This window comes from Sciurus vulgaris (assembly GCF_902686455.1).
Source record: "Sciurus vulgaris genome assembly, chromosome: 3".
In the NCBI taxonomy this organism is placed as follows: Eukaryota; Metazoa; Chordata; class Mammalia; order Rodentia; family Sciuridae; genus Sciurus; species Sciurus vulgaris.
Genome location: NC_136463.1, coordinates 150,666,122 through 150,685,839, shown reverse-complemented (window position 1 = coordinate 150,685,839; position 19,718 = coordinate 150,666,122). Strand labels below are relative to the sequence as shown.

At 35.8% G+C, this 19,718-nt stretch overlaps 1 protein-coding gene across 1 annotated transcript in view; it reads left to right on the top strand.

Moving 5' to 3' along the window:
* The first annotated feature begins 8,457 nt into the window (after positions 1-8,457).
* Positions 8,458-19,718, top strand: part of BOLL (boule homolog, RNA binding protein) — a 53,924-nt gene continuing 42,663 nt past the window's right edge. Inside the window, 5 exon segments of the mRNA XM_079132596.1 lie at positions 8,458-8,591; positions 12,034-12,177; positions 14,702-14,793; positions 17,797-17,851; positions 19,185-19,260. Of these exon segments, the coding sequence (XP_078988722.1) occupies positions 8,571-8,591; positions 12,034-12,177; positions 14,702-14,793; positions 17,797-17,851; positions 19,185-19,260 (388 nt within the window). The 5' untranslated portion in view covers positions 8,458-8,570.

Sequence of the window (19,718 nt, the reverse complement as noted above, 5' to 3'; positions counted from 1 at the left end):
AAAAGTAGGTCCAGATCTTCAACATGTCAGCTTAGGACCAGACTTCCTCAACAGGACTCCCATAGCACAAGAAATAAAAGCAAGAATCAATAACTGGGATAGATTCAAACTAAAAAGCTTTCTCTCAGGAAAGGAAACTATCAGCAATGTGAAGAAAGAGCCTACAGAGTGGGGGAAAATCTTTGCCAATCATACTTCAGATAGAGCACTAATCTCCAGAATATAGAAAGAACTCAAAGAACTCTACACCAAGAATGCAAATAACCCAATTGACAAATGGGCTAAGGAAATGAACAGACACTTCACAGAAGAAGATCTACAAGCAATCAACAAATATATGAAAAAATGTTCAACATCTCTAGTAATAAAAGAAATGCAAATCAAAAACACCCTAAGATTCCATCTCACCCCAATTAGAATGGCTATTATCAAGAATACAAGCAACAACAGGTGTTGTCGAGGACATGGGGAGAAAGGTACACTGATACATTGCTGGTGGGGCTGCAAATTAGTGCAGCCACTCTGGAAAGCAGTATGGAGATTCCTCAGAAAGCTTGGAATGGAACCACCATTTGACCCAGCTATCCCACTCCTTGGCCTATACCCAAAGGACTTAAAATCAGCATACTACAGAGATACAGCCACATCAATGTTCACGGCTGCTCAATTCACCATAGCCAGATTGTGGAACCAATATAGATGTCCTTCAATTGATGAATGGATAAAGAAACTGTGGCATATATATACAATGGAATATTACTCCGCCATAAAGAATGATAAAATTATGGCATTTGCAGGCAAATGGATGCAGTTGGAGAATATCATGCTAAGTGAGATAAGCCAATCTCAAAAAACTAAAGAACGAATGATCTCGCTGATAAGCAGATGAGGACATATAATGGGGGGTGGGAGGGGTTAGTGTTAGGGTTAGGGTTAGGTTTAGGGTTAGGGTTAAGGAGGGTGGTAAGAATGGAGGAAGGAAGGACTGTATAGAGGGAAAAGAGGGGTGGGAGGGGTGGGGGGAAGGGAAAAAAATAACAGAATGAATCAAACAACATTACCCTATATAAATTTATGATTACACAAATGGTACGCCTTTACTCCATTGTACAAACAGAGAAACAACATGTATCCCATTTGTTTACAATAAAAAAAAAGAGTAATGCAGTTGCTAGAGGAGAGTGGTCAAGTGACAATTCAACTAAATGAATGTTTATACACAGGTACTTGAAATTTTATGCATTGAAGAAGGCCACTATAAACAGGAAGAATTGCCAAGACACCTAAGGGTATGAGAAATGTGAACTAAAAGCTATCATAATATTGGTCATGAAAATACCTCAAGTCATGAAATCCAGGAAATAGATAAGAATACAAAGAATTTTAAAAACGATAAAGTTAGTGGCCAAATGGTGAGAGCAGTTAAGATAAAGGGGCAAGCTGATGCAATCATTGTTAAGTTTGAATATACAAGTGAACAAACAATGTACTCTGGGTAAACATTTTTGCAATAAAGTCTTGCTGTTATGTGTCCTATATTTGATACATAGTAATTTCATTTTCTCTAAAGTAAATATCTGATCATAATTCAAAGAAGCAAGATGATCCCAAACATAAAGTCATCTTCTAAAAAGCAAATGAAAACACATATATAATTATTTAAATCATGTTTGTATGAATGAATAATCAGCAAAGTTTCAGAATATGAAATAGCATACATAAATCAATAGTGTTTCTATACACTAACAACAAATCATTGAAAAGAGAAAATTAAGAAAATAATTCCGTTTACAAAAATATCAAAAAATAAAATACTTAGGAGTAAACTTAACCAAAGATGCAAAAGTCTACATACTAAAAATTATAAACACTGATGAAAGAAATCAAAGATGATACATACAAACAAAAAGATACTCTGTGTTCATGGGTTCAGAGAATTAATATTGTTAAAATGTCCATACTGCCCAAAGCAATCTACAGGTTCAAATGCAACCCCCATCAAAAGATCTGGAATTTTTCACAAAAATAGAAAGTCTCAAATCTTTATAGAACACAAAAAAATAGCCAAAGCAATATTAAGCAAAAAGAACAAATCTGAAGGCATTATTTTCTGGTTTCAAAATATATTACTAAGCCGTGCAATCAAAACATCACAGTTCTGACATAAAAACAGGCACACAGACCAAAGGAACAGGATAGAAAACCCAGTAATAAACCTGCATCATTTTACGGCCAATTGATTTTCAACAAAGATGGCAATAATACACAATGAAGAAAAGATAGTCTCTTCAATAATTGGTGCTGGGAAAAACCAAAGAATGAATCTGATCCTTACTTAACTCACACCACACACAAAAATCAACTCAAACTGGATTAAAGACTTAAAATGTTTAAGACCTGAAACTATAAAAAAAAAAAAAAAACCAGAGGGAAAGCTCAATGACATTGTTCTCATTAATAATTTCTTAGATATAACCTCAAAAGCACAAGCAACTAAAGAAAAAATAAGCCAGGCATGGTGTTGTGTTCTTGTAATCCCTACTACTCAGGAGGCTGAGAAAGGAGGATTGCAAACTCAAGGCCAATCTTAGTAACTTGACAAGGTCCTGTATCAAAATAAAAAAAATAAAAAGGATCAACGTGTAGTTCAGTGATAGAATACCCCTCAGTTCAATCCCCAGGATTAAAAAAAAAAAAATACACACATACACATACATACATATATACAAATAGAATTGTATTAAACTAAAACTTCTACACAGCAAAAGAAATAAGTAACAGAGAAAAGAAATAACCTATATTTAGGAGAAAATATTTGCAAATCATACATCTGATTAGGAGCTAATATGAAAACTACATAAGGAACTCAAACAACTCAGCAGCAAGAAAACAAATAATCCAATTAAAAACTGTCCAAAGGACCCCAATAGACATTTCTCAAAAGAAGACATATGAATGGCCAACAGATATATGAAAAAGTACTCAACATCTCTCATATCAGGGAAATTCAAAATTGAAGCTACAATGAGATATAACTTCACACCTCTTAGAATGGCTATCATCCAAAAGACAAAAAGTCAGGTGTGGTGGTACATGTCTATAGACCTGGGAACTTGGAAGCCTGAGGCAGGATGATCACTTGAGTCCAAGAGTTACAGAACAGCCTGAGAAACAGTGAGATTTTGTCTCAAAAAAAAAAAAAAAAAAAAAAAAAAAAAATCTCATTTTGGGCTGGGAGTATAGTTCAGTGGTAGAATATTTGCCTAGCATACAAAAATGCCTTGGGTTTGATCCTAAGCACTACAAAAGAAAAAAAAGATCAGAAGGATGTGGAAAAAACTTTGAATACTGTTGGTAACATTGTAAATTAGTATAACCATTTTGATAAAAAGTATAGAGGTTTCTCAAAAACTTAAAAACATAATTACCACATGATCCAGAAATCCTGCTTCTGGATATAACCAAAACAAGTGAGATCAGTATGTCTAAGAAATATCTGCACTCCCATGTTCAAAATTTTAGTTAGACAAGTCACTACAGTTAGTAATAATGTTATAATTTCAAAGTTGATAAAAGAGTTTAACTGTTCTCATCACAAAATAAATATATATGTGTGTGTGTTTGTGTGTGTGTGTGTGTATACAGGTATACGCACATGTATATGTATGCAGGGGAAGTGATAGATATGTTAATTTGCTTTATTTAATTATTTCAGAATATATACATATATCAAAACATCACATTGTATCCCATGAATATATAAAATTATTATTTGTCAATTTTTTAAAAAAGAACCACTTAACATCAGAGTGGTTAGAGGACTAACAAACCAGTGAGTTTTTCAGATTCAACCACCACCAGGCTGCCAGAAGTTTCAGAGTGAGAACTTAAAAGTGTAAGAATGAGAATGAATCTATATTCATATAAACTACTAAGAGAGCATCAACTTAGAAAAATCTATTAAAATTAAAAATATACATATCCATTGGGGGGAAAAATGAAGAAAGAGGCTCTCTGAAAATGATTAACTGTTCTTCAACCTCAGTTGAAAAGAAAATTATAGCGGTCTAGAAAGACAGCTGTGGTCTAGCCATGCCTGGACTCTCTGAAGTTCTTTAGTCTCCCAGGTTTTATCTTATTAAAAAGCTACCTCTTATAAACCTCACAACAAAAACTTTATTTTATAGCTAAATATACCCTTGGTTAACTTCTAAGAGTTACAGATAAGAAAGTAGATATCTGACTCCACTTTACCGATAAGGAGTATTTAGAGGGTAGTCCAGCTGGTAACCCATTAGGTCCAAGTGTTTAAAGAGTCAAGTGGTAGGGGTGGGATAAAGTGCAGGGTGGGAGGAGGGTTAATTGTTCATTTATTCTACAAATATTTATTGATTTCCTGCCTTATGCTATGCAGCAAGTTCTATATCATATACCCTGTGTTTAAGTAGTTGTTCATGGTGATCAGTATAATTAAACAAATGAATTAATTTTATAAGGAATTTCCCAACAAATGAGATATTGCTCTAGTAGAGGCTATCTCTATAACATCCTCTCCAAGTGTATTATATTCTCAGTAGAGGAAAAGAGATCTGAGCTGACTTTTTGCCTCTTTAAGGCAAGATTTTTTAAATCTTATCTCTCATCTCTCCTATTTCAAACATTCAACTATCACAGAAAAAGAAAACCCCTAGAAATTCCTTCCCCCAAATGAAGCAAATGGTTAATAACAGACCTGGAAACAAAAAATAAATAAAAGGGAAGCGGAGGCATCTTCTAAACTTGCCTTTTCATGTTATCTACCAAGTTAAACCATTCCCTGGTCTGTTCTATCTCGCACATGGCAACTTCTGTGCTTTGGACAGTGAATATATAAACTTTCTCCCACTAGCTGCTTCTCCCAGTAGACCACAGGCTGCAACCAGGACTTGCTACCCCAACAAAAACCAGACCTTAATCATTGTCATATTCTAAGCCATAGCACATAGATTGACCCAAAATAACTATGCAGTGGTTATCTAGTTTTATAAGCTAGGGAGCACATCAAAAGGGTTATCAAGAAAAGGAGAACTTGAAGTAGATTAGGCATTAGAATCTGAAGATAGAAAACTCAGGAGGTAAAAAGAGAAAAACTGTCAGAAAGAGAAGACAAGCAAAAAAGGAAGGCTTATTTGGGTAAATCTTGGCTGGCAGGGGAAGGCCAATGGTTTGGATATGGTTTGAGTGTGTCCCCAAAGAATTCATATGTTGAAAATGAATCCCCAATGTAAGGTATTAACAGTGGAAACTTAATCCAACCATCGTGTTTAGAGGAAGGGCCTTTGGGAAGCAATTAGAATTAGATGAAGAATTAGAATTAGATAAAGTTACCCACATGATTGAATATAGATGGCTCTATGAAAAGAGGGAGAGTGTCAGAAGAGACACACACCTTCCCTGTTTGCCATGGAATGTCTCACACCACCTCAAGACTCTGCCAGCAAGATGGCAATCACCAGATGTGGTCCCTCAACCTTGGACTTTCAGAGTCATTAGCCAAAAGAAACCCCTTTTCTTTATAAAGTTCCCAATCTGTGATGCTCATTTACTAGCACCAGAAAACAGACTAAGACACAAAACTATCCTGAGTAGCCTAAAGGATGAGAAACCCTGGGATACTAGCAGAAAATGAGATGTTTAGACTTGCCACTTGTTATATATTGTACATTTATATTACCTTTATAAATGGCATCTCCAATATCTAAAACTGAGACTTCTAAAAGATCCTTACCAATCATCACCCACGAGAGATAGCCTCAGTCCTCAGTGGGATCTCCTTAACCCTCTCTCAGCATTTTATTCTCACTCCTGTCACCTCTGTTGAATGCACCTGTGCCATTTTCTTCTCCTAATTCAATTGTTTCCCTCACTATCCCTTGAAACCTCTTCTCTATCTTCCTAAATTTTGGCTCTGATTATGTAACTTCGTGGTTCAGTAATCTTCAATGACTCTAATGTACAGAATAAAATTCTAACTCCTCATTGCCATGGTAGAAATAACAGGAGAGTATACTGTGCATGAGCACTGGAGTCAAAGAGAAGTTTTGAAAACTGTATCCAACAGTTACTAGTAATGTGATAAGGGTCACTTTTACCTCTCAAAGGTCCAAATTTCCAGTAAGAGAACAAGCAGAAACAGAAAAAGAGAAAAAAAAAAAACCAAAATTTTAAAAGAATGAGTTGGGTACATGATAGGATCTTAATACCATTCCTCCCATTTTTCTGCTCACACCAGCATTCCAACTTTGATAGTGCTCTTATCCCGCCCTGGCCACCTTGCATCATGATGCCTTCTTCTGTGGGCCCACATTCCTCCAATCATAGTTTGTATATCACTGATATATCACTGATCTTATTCTGATTATATTCTATTTATTATATGTATATTTAGATATAATTACTATTTTCAGTAGTCTTTTATCCCCTTGTACATTTTTTTTTTTTTTTGAGACAAGGTCTCACCATGTTGTGCAGGCTACCCTTGAACTCACAGTATAAAGGCAGTATTTTCCTGCCTGTTTCCTCAGTAACTGGGACTAGAGGCATCTACCATCAGCCTGAACCCTTCTATATTTAAAATGCCTTGAGAACAGAGGTTTGATCCTCATTTTGTGTCTCCCATAGCATATTCCACTATGTACTAGACAAAATAACAGTTTTACAAATGTCTACTAAATTGGATTGAGTTATAAAATGTTATGTGATTTATCCAAGTTTTTAAATCAGAACTGTCTTTTGGTGTAAGAATTAAAAGGGAAGAACAGAAAATTACCATACTGTACATATCCCCCTAACACCCAACACAGGTCATGGAATACACTCATTTATTCCCTGAATTTTGTTAATTTGCATCAGACTGAACACCTACTGTGGTGAATAAATTATTTTAGAGGATGCAATCTTGAAAAATAAGTGTTTTTAGTCAGGAAAAAAAGACTTCACCATAAGTGAGTATAGTAATATCCACTCAAACCCATTATTATTAGTACTGGAAAAAATTTCCAAACAGCATCTAATTGTATTGAACAGTAAATTTATTTTGCTCTAGAATAAATTTCCATTTGATTGTTTCTATACTGTTTCCACAGAAACTAAAACCTGAAAAAAAAAATGAGTTTAAATTTCATGCAAAAAAAAAAATGTTAACTTTTAGATCGCTTCAGTTAAGATGAACAAAAACTGTTTCCATTTCATTTTGGATAAATAATATGAATGCCTAACCCATCTTGGAAAATAAAATAACACGTAGCCCAACTTCACAATAAAGAGTGCCAAAGTTATGGCTGATACAACTTTTAACAGGTGTTTCTGCTGATCCTTTAAACATAGAAAAACCATTAAGATCAAGAGCAGAGTTAGACACCCAGGGTTAAATCTCCTATAGTTTTAGACCTTGACCAAATCACTTACCCTCCAAGTCACCTGTAATATGAGGGTAAGAGTATCTGTCTGAAGGGTTGCTGTGGGAATGAAATGATTTAAAGCATTAAGCCTGAAACAAATTTCTTGATGAACGGTAGCAATAATGTGAATAGTTATTACACAATTTAGCTAATAATTTGCCACTTGAACATATATATTTTTTGAATATATATTCATATATATATATAATATTTCTGCTACCTTTTAGAAAATATTCTTTGCAAAGCAGTCTTTCAAAGGTGATCCAAATCCCAAAGGAGGTTGGAGCCTCTGCAGCCGAGCTGCAACTCCCGCGCGTGGCTTAGTCACGGACCCGCTCCTCCGCAGCGCTCAGCGCAGTAGGGGTCCAAGGAAGCCGCTCGGCTCGGGCCTGGGACCGGCGCCCGAGCCGGCTCCCGGCTGCGCGGCGGGTCGCGACCAAGCCGCCCGCGCCGCCCCGCCCGCCCGGCGTGGATGAGTGACGGCGACAACAGGTGCAGCGCGGCGTCTGCAGCTTCTTCCGAGCCCCCGAGTTTGGTGCGTCGAGCTCGGGGGTCAGAGTTTGACTCTGGCAAGTGTCTTCCTCGCCTCGCACCAGCCTTCGGAAGTCTACCCTTCCGGCTTCTTGCACCTTAGTAAAGCCTTGAAGTCACCTCAACCTCTCAAAATCCAACAGTGGAGGACAGTGAAAAGTGTGCGGTGCTTGGAGCTTTGCATTACCATTCGCTCTCTCCTCCCCAACCTTCCGAAAGCAGACGAGAGCGGTCCCAGAAGCGAGCCCTCGATCCGCACACCCTACTCCCGCCTCAACTTGTTGCGCGCTCTGCCCCTGAGACGTGCCGCCTTGGAGACCTCGCTGATACCCGCCCGCCCGCGCCCCTCCCCGGCTTGCGGCGCCCGCCCGCACTGCGGCCCGCCGCTGGAGGCGACGCCGCCAGCCCCTCCCCATCCCCCCCAGGTGGCAGGTTCAGGCCCCGGGTCCAAGCCTGCGCCCCTAAAGCTGCCTCCGCCGCCGTCGCCGCCAGGGGGAGAGTCCCAGAGGGAAAACGTGGCGTGGCTTCCTTGGTGTGAAGGTGCCTTCAAACTTTTAGGTTTCTGCGCCTTTCGCCCGTCTTTGAAGAGCGAAGGGGAAGATGGAGACCGAATCCGGGGCGGTGAGTACGGGGACCGCCGGGGCCCTGGTGGCGGGGAAAAGGAGCCCCGTGGGCCCCGTCTCTGAGGGCCTGGAAGGGCGCACTTGAGAGCACAAACTTTTGCTGTTTGGCTGGGAAGAAACATGGCCAGGGTGCCCAATTAAGCGCTGCGAAGACCCGCCCGCCTGCAGGCCCTGTCGGCTGCTGGGCGAGGGTCCACCGGGCCTGGGCTGTGTGCGGGCGGGCCGGCGAGCCTCAGAAATGGAAGGGAGGCCTTGAGTGGCCGAGCCCAGTGCACCCGACGGAGTCTCGGCAGATTAGAAACGCTTTCCCGCCGAAACTGCGCACGGCTGTGCCTTTGACGCTCTCTTCTGCCGGACTCCGCCTCTCCGCCCACGGCTTAGAGGAGTTGCCTGGCAGTCGACGCCTCCACTACCTGACTGGTCAGTGGGGCCTGTAAATCCTGAGAGACCTGGGAGGATGCACTGGCCCAGGTTGAACCAGGCCCTCTAGCATGGGGTGCACGCCCTGGGCCTGTCAGACTCGGGAAGCGGGGTAGGAGGCTGGGAGCTGGGCCGATCGCCCGAGAGGCCCGAGGGCCGCGGTAACGTGCCGCCGCGCCCCGCCCCGCGCCCTGCTGGCAGCCAATCAGCACGCGCCGCGTGAGGGCGGAGGCCTGCTGCACACGAGGCCGGCGGCGGTGTCGGTGCCGTTGAGGGTTCCCGCCACTGCTGCTGGCGGGTTTGCCCGGCAAAATTTCTCGCTGGTTAGCCTTCTTTTCCCTCCCGCACTTTGGTGGGGAGGGGGTGGATCCTCGTGGCAGTACCCAAGTCCACGATGACCTGAGAGAACCCGAGGAAGTTGTCGCTGCGGCCCTATCCCCCAGCGCCTCCGCCTGCTGGTCTCGGAGGGGAAGGAGCACCGAGGCCGTGATTGCGACGGTTAGCCCGCCCTCTTCCTCTTGTCTGTGCAGAGGAGGTGATAGATTTCGAGGTTAATTCTCAAGGCAAGAAGGCAGTGAGGGCTCATAACTTTGGAGGATTTTAATAAACTCTTTAGTGCTGGGAGATTTATAAGCAGGGGACCTTCACTTCTAACTCAATAGCAGCCTCTCTTGGCTGCTTTCATACACTTGCAAAATTGTTGCCAGTGGAATTCAGGGCTTTGTTGTCTAATTCAACGCATCGCTGATCCCCACGGAACTTAAGATGTTGCCTCTACCCAAGCCTCGTTACTACTAACATTAAAATATTTTCTGGGGTATGATTAATATTTTCAGCCCTCATCCAGATGTTTGGCATATCGCCAGCAGGTCTACTGAAGAAATGATCCATAACACCTGCTATGTAATATCACTATTTTGGATGCTGCCCTGAGGAGAAAAGAAAGAAATACAAACCTCCTGTCCTCATGAATATTACATTACAGTGACAAGAGACAATAAAATGAATAAGTAAATTATATGGTGTGTTAGAAAATGTTAAGTGGTAAGGAGAAAAAGTTAAGCAGTTGGAATGCAAGTGAAATGAGTGCAAAAAGTTGGTGTTTTTCTTTTCTCGATGAGTATGCTTTTGTTTCTTAAGATCAGAAAGAAGGGACTATTCATTTCTATTCATTTCATCCTTCTATCTGAAAAATAATGAAGTTTTATTTACTTTTACTTACACTTATGAACAAATGATTCACTCATTGAACTCTTGACTTTTGGAAGAGAATTTTGTGAAGACTCATTTTTTTGTAATTTAGCAAATAAGTAATTTCTACACTGTAAACAGATGGGTTGAGAGACAAGGTTGTATCTACTGTAACTGTTAGGTTGTCTCTGGCAATATAAATCCATGGTTGAAAAGTAAAATTATGTCTCACAGAATTATCATTCTGAATACTGTATCCTTATGATTAAAGTAATCAAAGTTGCAAATAAACTCCAACTACTCAGAGAGGAAGCTAAAATTGCATTTCCAACTTCTTTCATTGGAAATTACTACATAGTAATTGTTAAATGTGATGCATTCTGTTGTTTATTTTTAGAAGTGCTCATGAACTCCTTATTAGTGATTATATCTTTTTCTTCTTTAAGACCGAATGGGAAAGAGGGTCATAAGGTTTACCCTATAACCTAGTGGCCACACCGGCTTGCTTACTTCTCTGTGCATCTTGCAGAAATTAATTTAGGGATTATAGTTTTATTAGCCAATGAAGTGAAAAGGAACAAATCTACCTAAGTTGGAAATTTGTTTTCATGTATTTGTTTCTCAGAGAATTGGAATTATGAACTTCCATCTTTTTGGAGCTTTTATTTAGTATGTTAAGACTATTCCTAGGAGGGAAATAATTAACAAGATTTTTAGTAAGTTTCTCTTCAAAATTATATTCGCAAGTCATTTTTTTTCAGTTGTACCATACAAATCTATTAGCTTACTGTTGTGCAAAGGCTTATACATTGATATAGATCTATTAAATTTATATTAGTTCCTTTGACTTAAAATTGTGAAAATATGCATATGTACTGAGATCAATTCATTGGTAGGATAATTTATACCCATGAGTTTCAAGTATGTAATTTTTGTTTTTACAAAATTGGTTCAATCTTCTAATATACAAGTAAATTTAAATTTTTGATTTTTCAGGCTGAAAATGGTGTATTTGAATGTCAGAGTTTATTAACTTCTCAAGGCCCTTTAGCCAAAGACCACCAGGAACACATGTATAATTTAATAAAGTTGGATCTATTAACTCATTGAAAGAAGGAAGACAGTACAGCATGGGGGAGTTCAGTGATCAGTTTTTAGGCAGGGATTCCAGGAAGAAGGACTCTATCTTAGAGTGCAAGTTGTCAAGAATTGAGAGTATTTCTATGATTGAACATGTTAATTCTTATCTAAAAAGCAGGGAAAGTAGATCATGGTTTAAGCTGTGATTGATAAACAAGGAACAATTACTCATATCAGCTAGGATAGAGGGATGTTTGGTCATTCTTGTGATTTGGAAAATGCTTTTGCTTTTGTCAGTGTTCAGATATGATTATGGAGTGGTCTAGTTTTTATCTTGATGTATCAGAGTGACGTCTGATGTTGGTGTTCCATTAATAAGAGAACACACCATAGCCTAGCAGTGAGTACCAGACCTGCTACCATCTGTCTAGGACTGCTTTTCTCTTTCTCTAACTTCTTTATGAGTTTACTATTCTTCCTTGAAAATTAAACAATGTACTTAATAATAATTACTAGTAAGTATATTTAAATAGCATATTTAATAGTTAAGAACTTCTCTGTATTAGATTTTCTTTATTATTTGTTGCCCCAAAAAGCTACTAACTCTTAATTATAATCTTCAAATATTAGAATAAAAGTCAAATGTAAAATACTACATTTTACCTAAATGACATCTTTTGAAAAATGTTTACAATCTGCATTGGAACTTATATCTAGTGCTAAAAGTTTAAAAGAATTTTATTTTACAGCAAACATCAAATCAGACGCAAACAGATTCATTATCTCCATCCCCCAATCCTGTGTCACCTGTGCCTTTGAATAACCCAACAAGTGCCCCAAGATATGGAACTGTGATCCCTAATCGCATCTTTGTAGGAGGAATTGACTTTAAGGTACCTTTTATGAACACAGCATAATGTATTTATTTGTATATTGACTAGTAGGTTTCACATTGTCTTAATATAAAAAATTTTTCAATAATTATGTAGGTTTAATAAAGCATATATAATTTTCCAGTTTCACATAAAAGAGAATTGAGGCTCATTCACTTGGCTATAGGTTCCTCTCTACATGGTGGCAGAATAAAATTAGAATCTGCTTTTCTGACTCAAACCCCATTTTGTTCATGTCACCATAACACACTATTTATACTTTCTTGCATAATATGCCAATTTTCAAAATAATGGGTGATGATAATTTTCAAAAGAAGACTCAGATAATTTTTTTAAACCAGTACTATAAAACCCCATTTCTTTATCCCAAACTTTATTTCAGGTTCCTCAGCAACCTCCCAGACTTCAATCTCTTGCAGATAACTTTCTATTATAGAATTTAGGATTTGATAACCCAAAAAAAGGCCTATACTGTCAGAATAATGCAATACAATAATATACTTAAATCAGATAATCAGCCGTTCACTTACAGTAGCAGAGTTGTGAGATACTTTTTAGTACCTCCATATGGGAGGTGGAAAACACCTGTAAGAAAGGCATGCATGAATGTTTTAAGTTGAATATCCCTTACTTCCAAATGAATATATGGAAGTATTTCTAAGTTTCCGTATTACATATTACAAATTATAGGGAGAAAGATCTTTTTGATAAAATCCTTTTGGCCACTAGATGTGACATTTGATACTTATAACACATTATTTCTATATAATCAATGTGTCACAATTTAGGTAAAATTACTTTTTTCCTGCTTAAGAAAAATGTCACAGTATATCTTCCAAAATGAGTCTTAAGTATGTGATCACTTCATTAAAAATAAAGAGGACTGGGGATATAGCTTGTAAAGTGCCTGCATAGCATGCATGAGGCCCTGGATTTGATCCCCAATAACACAAAAAATAAGAAAAATTTTGTTGTTGTTGTTGTTTTAGTACTGGGGACTGAACTTTTGCACATACTTGCTAAACTGCTCTACCCCTAAGCTATATCCCTAGCCCATAAAATGTTTAAAGACTTTCTCTGGAAAATAGTAATGATGACCAGAAATGCTCAGTTCAGAATTCATTTTATTACAGCATTATTTGTATAGTTAGATTATTCTAAGTTACTGAACCCCATCATCTACAATATGAACTTAAGAGGCCATTGTTAAAGTGAAGCCTTAGGTTTAAGGTAACTGCTAAGGTTCCTTCCATAATGCTTCCCTAATAACTTTTTCAAAACCATAGATAAATACCCCCAAAGAAATAGTTTACTCTAGTAACCAGCAATCTCAGACTTTTTTAACCTCTTATTTTTAGAAGCCTACAGAGTATTCTTCTTAGTGTTTAATCATCTTGTCTGTCTCCTTATTCTCTCATGAAGAAGTAGAACTGCAAAATGGAGTGAGTCTTCCATCAGAGAATAGTATGAGTTAATTTTTAAATCTCTAATAACAATCCTTATTCTAGCATTAATTACATTGTTTATTAGAATAAAAGACATTCACTTATTCTTAGATTAACTTAACATTTGTCATCATTCAGCTTAGCAGACTTTATGTTACCAATTAAAAAGTGATAATATATTTAAGTAGTGAGGTAGCAATTGAAACCAAAGGGTAAAACTGCTCTAAGACATATCTTTTTCCTACATATGTAAAGTTATTTCTACCAGAGATATTTATTCTTAGATGCAAAATGTTGCAACTAAACCAGAAAATGGAAGTGCAGTGAATATAGTGTGAATAATCTAGGAAAAGATGTTTTAAGTCTGTTATTGGACTATTTCAAATAAAACCATATGTGTAAAAAATGATATTTGTACATAAATCTTATACATTATAAATCTGTAATATTAATTTTTAATTTAAATATTATATAATGTCTGAATTTCCTGAAATGTATGTTGAACACATATAAAGTATCTAATAACTCTAAATCCTACAGTCAGTCCATTGTTATCACAAATTAAATTCAAGTAATTTTGGAAATATATTCTTTCTAAGCCCTGACTTTTCCTGGAGACTGTGTTGATAATAATAAAGTAACTGGCATAGGCCAATATTAACCTAGTTTTATTGCATCTCTGAGCCACAAGATCCAGTAGTAATATGCCCTTACTGTGGTTATAGCATGTTTAATCCAAATTTGTTTTCTCAAAAATTGCCAACTAGAGAACAAGAGTGACAAAGATTCCTTTAAATAGTGAACCTTCCTTATAGTTTTAGAATAATTTGACTTAAATATTTTTGATTTATAATAGTTTAACAACATAGCTGCTATATAAAACAAGGTATTTATTTTAATGACATAGTGGTTTCAGCACTGTTTTAATGAGAGGCATTCTGTAACCATAGTATTCTTTATTTATAACTTTTTCTGTCTCCAAAAAAATGCATAAGAATTGTTTCATCTTAAAGAAATAAGAATTCTTTCATCTTTATTAATTAAAAATGTTAACTAATGTTTTCTTTTTATGCCATTAGACAAATGAAAATGATTTAAGAAAATTTTTTTCCCAGTATGGATCTGTAAAAGAAGTGAAGATTGTAAATGACAGAGCTGGAGTATCCAAAGGGTTAGTATCATTAGATAGTATATAGAATTAACAGTTGTATTTGTATTGAATTATATAGTAAGTTAGTTTCATTTTTTCTTTCTTTCTTTTAATTGATTCTTTTTAGTTATACATGATAGTAGAATCTGTTTTGATAAAATTATATGTGCATATTTATATATTATTCTAATTAAGACCCCATTCTTATGGATATACATGATGGTGGGATTTGTGTAGGTTTTTTCAGATATACACATAGGAAAATTATGTCAGATTTATTCCATTGTCTTTCCTATTCCTTTTGCCCCTCATTTCCCTTCATTTCCCTTTGTCTAATATTTCATTAGACAAAGGGAAATGAAGTATTTCCCTGTGGTATTTTCATTTTTTCAACAGAATTCCATGTCCTCTCTTTTTATTCTACCTTTTAGTCTGTTGTATGTATGGGATGCTTGTGTGTGTATTTTGGTGGGGTGGGAAAGGACACTATAATTTTCCTTTATTTGTTGGGAACTTATGCTTATGTGGACTGAGGGCCCATTCAGTGTTAAACAGCAAGGACTTAATGTTGAGAACCAAATGTATTGGTAGCTATAGAACCAGAAGCTTAAAGATTAGATACTTAAGGAATTTTATTCCTGCTTTAGATTATTAAAAATTTTTATTTAAAAATGGCTGACTTTGGGCTGGGGGGATAGCCCAGTTGGTAGAGTGCTTGCCTCACAGGCACAAGGCCCTGGGTTCAATCCCCAGCGCCGCAAAAAAAAAAAAAATAGCTGACTCCAAGGACTGGCAATCCAAGGATTATGCCTTGGAGACCTAATTAGAGAACTAATATGAGGAATACAACTTTTAAGAAGAGAATTATTTTTAATTGCCATATCAAGGAGATTGAAAATTGAGACAAAAGCAATAAGGTGTGTCTAGAAATGTGTAGAGCTGTTTTAATAGATTGCTGTGTGTACAAAAGCCATATTTTGGAGAGGGGAAAGGTAGTTCACATAGTGCATTCACATAGGAATTTTATTGCAAAGGTAAAATAAAATAGAGACAGTAAAGGAAACCAGTGAAGGATTGTGTTTATTTTATAGAAAGAGAGACAGGACATGCATATTTACAGACATAAGAAAGGAACCAATGAAACATATAGAAACAGTATTAGTGAGAAACAACATATGGCAAGTGGGTATTCTGGAAAAGATGGGTTCCTATGAAAAGGTTATTTTTAGATAGATAAAATACTTTCTCAGAGTGCCAGACAATATTAAGATGAATTGGAATGATCCATTTTTTGTTTAGTTAGCAGAATTTGTATTATTTTTATAATACCCACTTTTTATCATTGAAAAATGCACATGGAAATGTAAGCTGCATTTCATGCATTTTCCACTGGATGGTGTATGTGTTCTAAAAAAAAAAAATCTTGTAAAAACAGTTAACTCTTATTTAATGTATATATGCAAGTGAATAAAGAGAAATTCCTTTATTAATAAACTTTACTAGGTATGGTGGCACATGTCTGTAATCCCAGCGGCTCAGGAAGCTAAGGCAGGAGAATCACAAGTTCAAAGCCAACCTCAGCAACTTTGTGAGGCCCTAAGCAACTTAGTGAGACTCTGCCTCAAAATAAAAAACAAAAAGGGCTGGGGATATGGCTCAGTGGTTAAGTGCACCTGGCTTCAATCCCTGGGAAAGAAAGAAAGGAAAGGAGGGAGGGAAGAAAAGAAGTAAGCAAGGAAGGAACTTTAAATACAATAAATAATTATAAGTAGAAATTACAGGATATTTAACACTACTCAATAATTTCATTATCTAAATAGAAATTATGTCTTCTTAGATACACTTTTTTATTCTTTTTAGATATATATGACAGTAGACTATTTTGACATATCATACATACATGGAATATAACTTATTGTGATTGTACATGATGTGGAGTTACACTGGTCATGTATTCATATATAAGGATGAAAAGTTATGTCTGGTTCATTCTACTGTCTTTTCTATTCCCATTCCCCACTCCCTTTCCTTTATCTCCCTGGGAAGATAATCCAATTAACTTCTATTCTTCCCCTCCCCAGCATATCAGAGAGATATGGGTTATGGGTTATGGGTTAGCATTCACATATCAGAGAGAACGTTCAGCCTTTGGTTTTTTTGGAACTGTCTTATTTCACTTAGCACAATATTCTCTAATTCCATCCATTTACCATCAAATGCCATAATTTCATCCTTCTCTACGACTGAGTAATAGTCCATTGTGTATATATACCACATTTTAAGTACACTTTTTATCGTTTCTTTTTTGTCTACCTAATTGGGGTTTTTGGAAATTGTATATGTCATACATTTATCTTGAACATTATAATGAATTGTAATTGAAGATAGTAATCATATATGAAAAGCAGATATAAAAACTAAGTTGTATACATTTTAATTGATATTGTTTGGGAAACATACTAATAATTTTATTATCAGTTTATACATATCAATAATAATTAATACATTTACACAGTCTTTTACCAATACAAGAAATTTTATCATACTGAGATTTTTATTTTTTAAAGCTTTTTTCTACTTTGATTCCTCAAAAGTCAAACTTATGCTAGTTTTAAAGAAGATTATTGCTTTAGACTGAAATTCATCACATCCCAATTTTTAAAACAACATAAATTTCATGATTTTCTACTCAGGGCTGAAACTGTTTCAAGGTCCCTGGTTTCTTCTTCTTCTTTTTTTTTATTTCAGTCCCCTAACTTTAAAAAGAGTTATGCTGTAAATGATTCCTCTAAGATTTTGATGCTGTTACATCATAGAAAGAGGCTTACTCCTATAGTGATATATCCTTAAACGAACATTATTTTGGTATAGGGCTGGGGATATAACTCATTGGGAGAGCACTTACCTAGCATGCATGAGACTGAGTTCAGTCACCAACAATAGAAAAAAAAAAAAAAAGAAAGAAAAGTTTAATATAACTAATGCAATGTTCTAAGAAAATAATCATTAATAATGCATTTTTAGGTATGGTTTTGTCACTTTTGAAACACAAGAAGATGCACAAAAAATTTTACAAGAGGTAAGTTCTTTCATGTATTTAACTTCATTTTTGGAACATCTTTCCTTGAAACTAATACTTTATAAGGTGTTTAATAGTAAAGTACAACTATATTGAACTGCCTTTAAAAAAAAGTATGTGCTTTGTAAGACTGCCATTGATCTCCAGGAAACTGCAGAAGGACAATTTCCAAATCATTACATGACTGTTATTATGAGTCTATACTAAAATTCTTTTAACCTTATTTACCTGAACTAATAACTTGGAGATGTATCTTTTATGAAATGATAATAAGATCTTAATTCCTAAAAATCACCACAAACATAGAGCAAAATTATCTGAGATTATTTCCCTCTTATGAAAAAGTTTATATAAAGTAAGATCATTCATAGAAAAAATTGTAGCCTGCAGTTCAGTGTAATTACTTTGAATTATGGCAAATGTAACATTTGATTTTTTAGAGAAAAGTAAGAGTTTTAATTATATATTATCAAAACCTTATACAGTTAATGCTTGTTATTCATTGTAGTTTGTTCTATAAAGTTTTCCTGAATACTAAATTAGAGAATACTGAGCTGTTGCTATTCCTAGGAGAAATACAGTGCAAGGTTCCCCAAAACCTTTGATTACAGTATTATCATCAGTCAGTACATAACCTTGTTTTATGTGTGTTTCCATTTCAGTACACCATATTAAATAAACTATTGATTCATTAACATTGAATTTGTAGCCAACAGCACTGTTACTCATGCCGGAATTAAGCACATCTAATCCATATTTTCTCCACAAGGCATATAACAGGAACTTGTGCTTAGGAACATAAGCCAACACTTCAGCACTGTAATTGGAGGTCATTTTAAATAACAAAATCACTAACAAAAAGCACAAAATTGTAAAAAAAAAAATGTGGCACCAAATAGAATATGAAAAAAAGACACCTTTTTACATTATGAAAGCTGAAATAAGAAGAAAGAACATTGCCTTATTTGACCTCAGCTAGGAACTTGTATGTCAGGCTACCCAATTTTTTCACCATTCAGCACATGTTATAATAACCTTGAAATCACCACAAGTATTCATTTGGGATTACAGATAGGTTTTAGTGAATAGGCAAATTCATAAATATAGAACCAATGAATATTGATTGACTATGTTATAAATAAGAAGTTGGAGTCAGAGTATTGGAACCAAGACTCAGGCCCAGATTGTTTGAATCCAAAATCTGCCCTTTCAACTGCCCTACTGCTTTCAAAGATATTATAGTCTGAATTTTTTAAATTGTTTCTCACTAGTTTTTCTTTATTTGTTTTAGAAATAGCAGTGCCAAAATAATAAAGTTTTTTTTTTATTTTAGGCTGAAAAACTTAATTATAAAGATAAGAAACTGAATATTGGTCCAGCAATAAGAAAACAACAAGTAGGGATCCCTCGTATGTATTGAGAACTAATGTATTTTCAACATTTTTGCATAGTTCTTTTCTGAAATATTTATATAACCTTCTTAAAACATTATGTTTCTTTCTTGTAATAAAGTTGTTTTAGCAAAGTTGGTGGTCACATAAATATATCTTGTCCCAAATTTACCCTTCTTGTCTCATTACCCTTGATATAGAACATGTAAAAAATATAGTGAATAAAATTATGTGATATACAATATAATTATAATAATAAAAATATAATTTTATCATTACTTAATATAATCATATATATAATCTAGATTATTATTTCCAACCTATTTTAATGCACTTGTGTCAATTTCATTGAAATAGTCACAGAATGAAAACTTGAGACTTAATGGGTTAATATAGCTCAGTTTGGGGAGACTAAGGAAAAATACACATAAATAATGTTGCTTAGTTATGATCTATATAGATATAGCTTTAAAGGA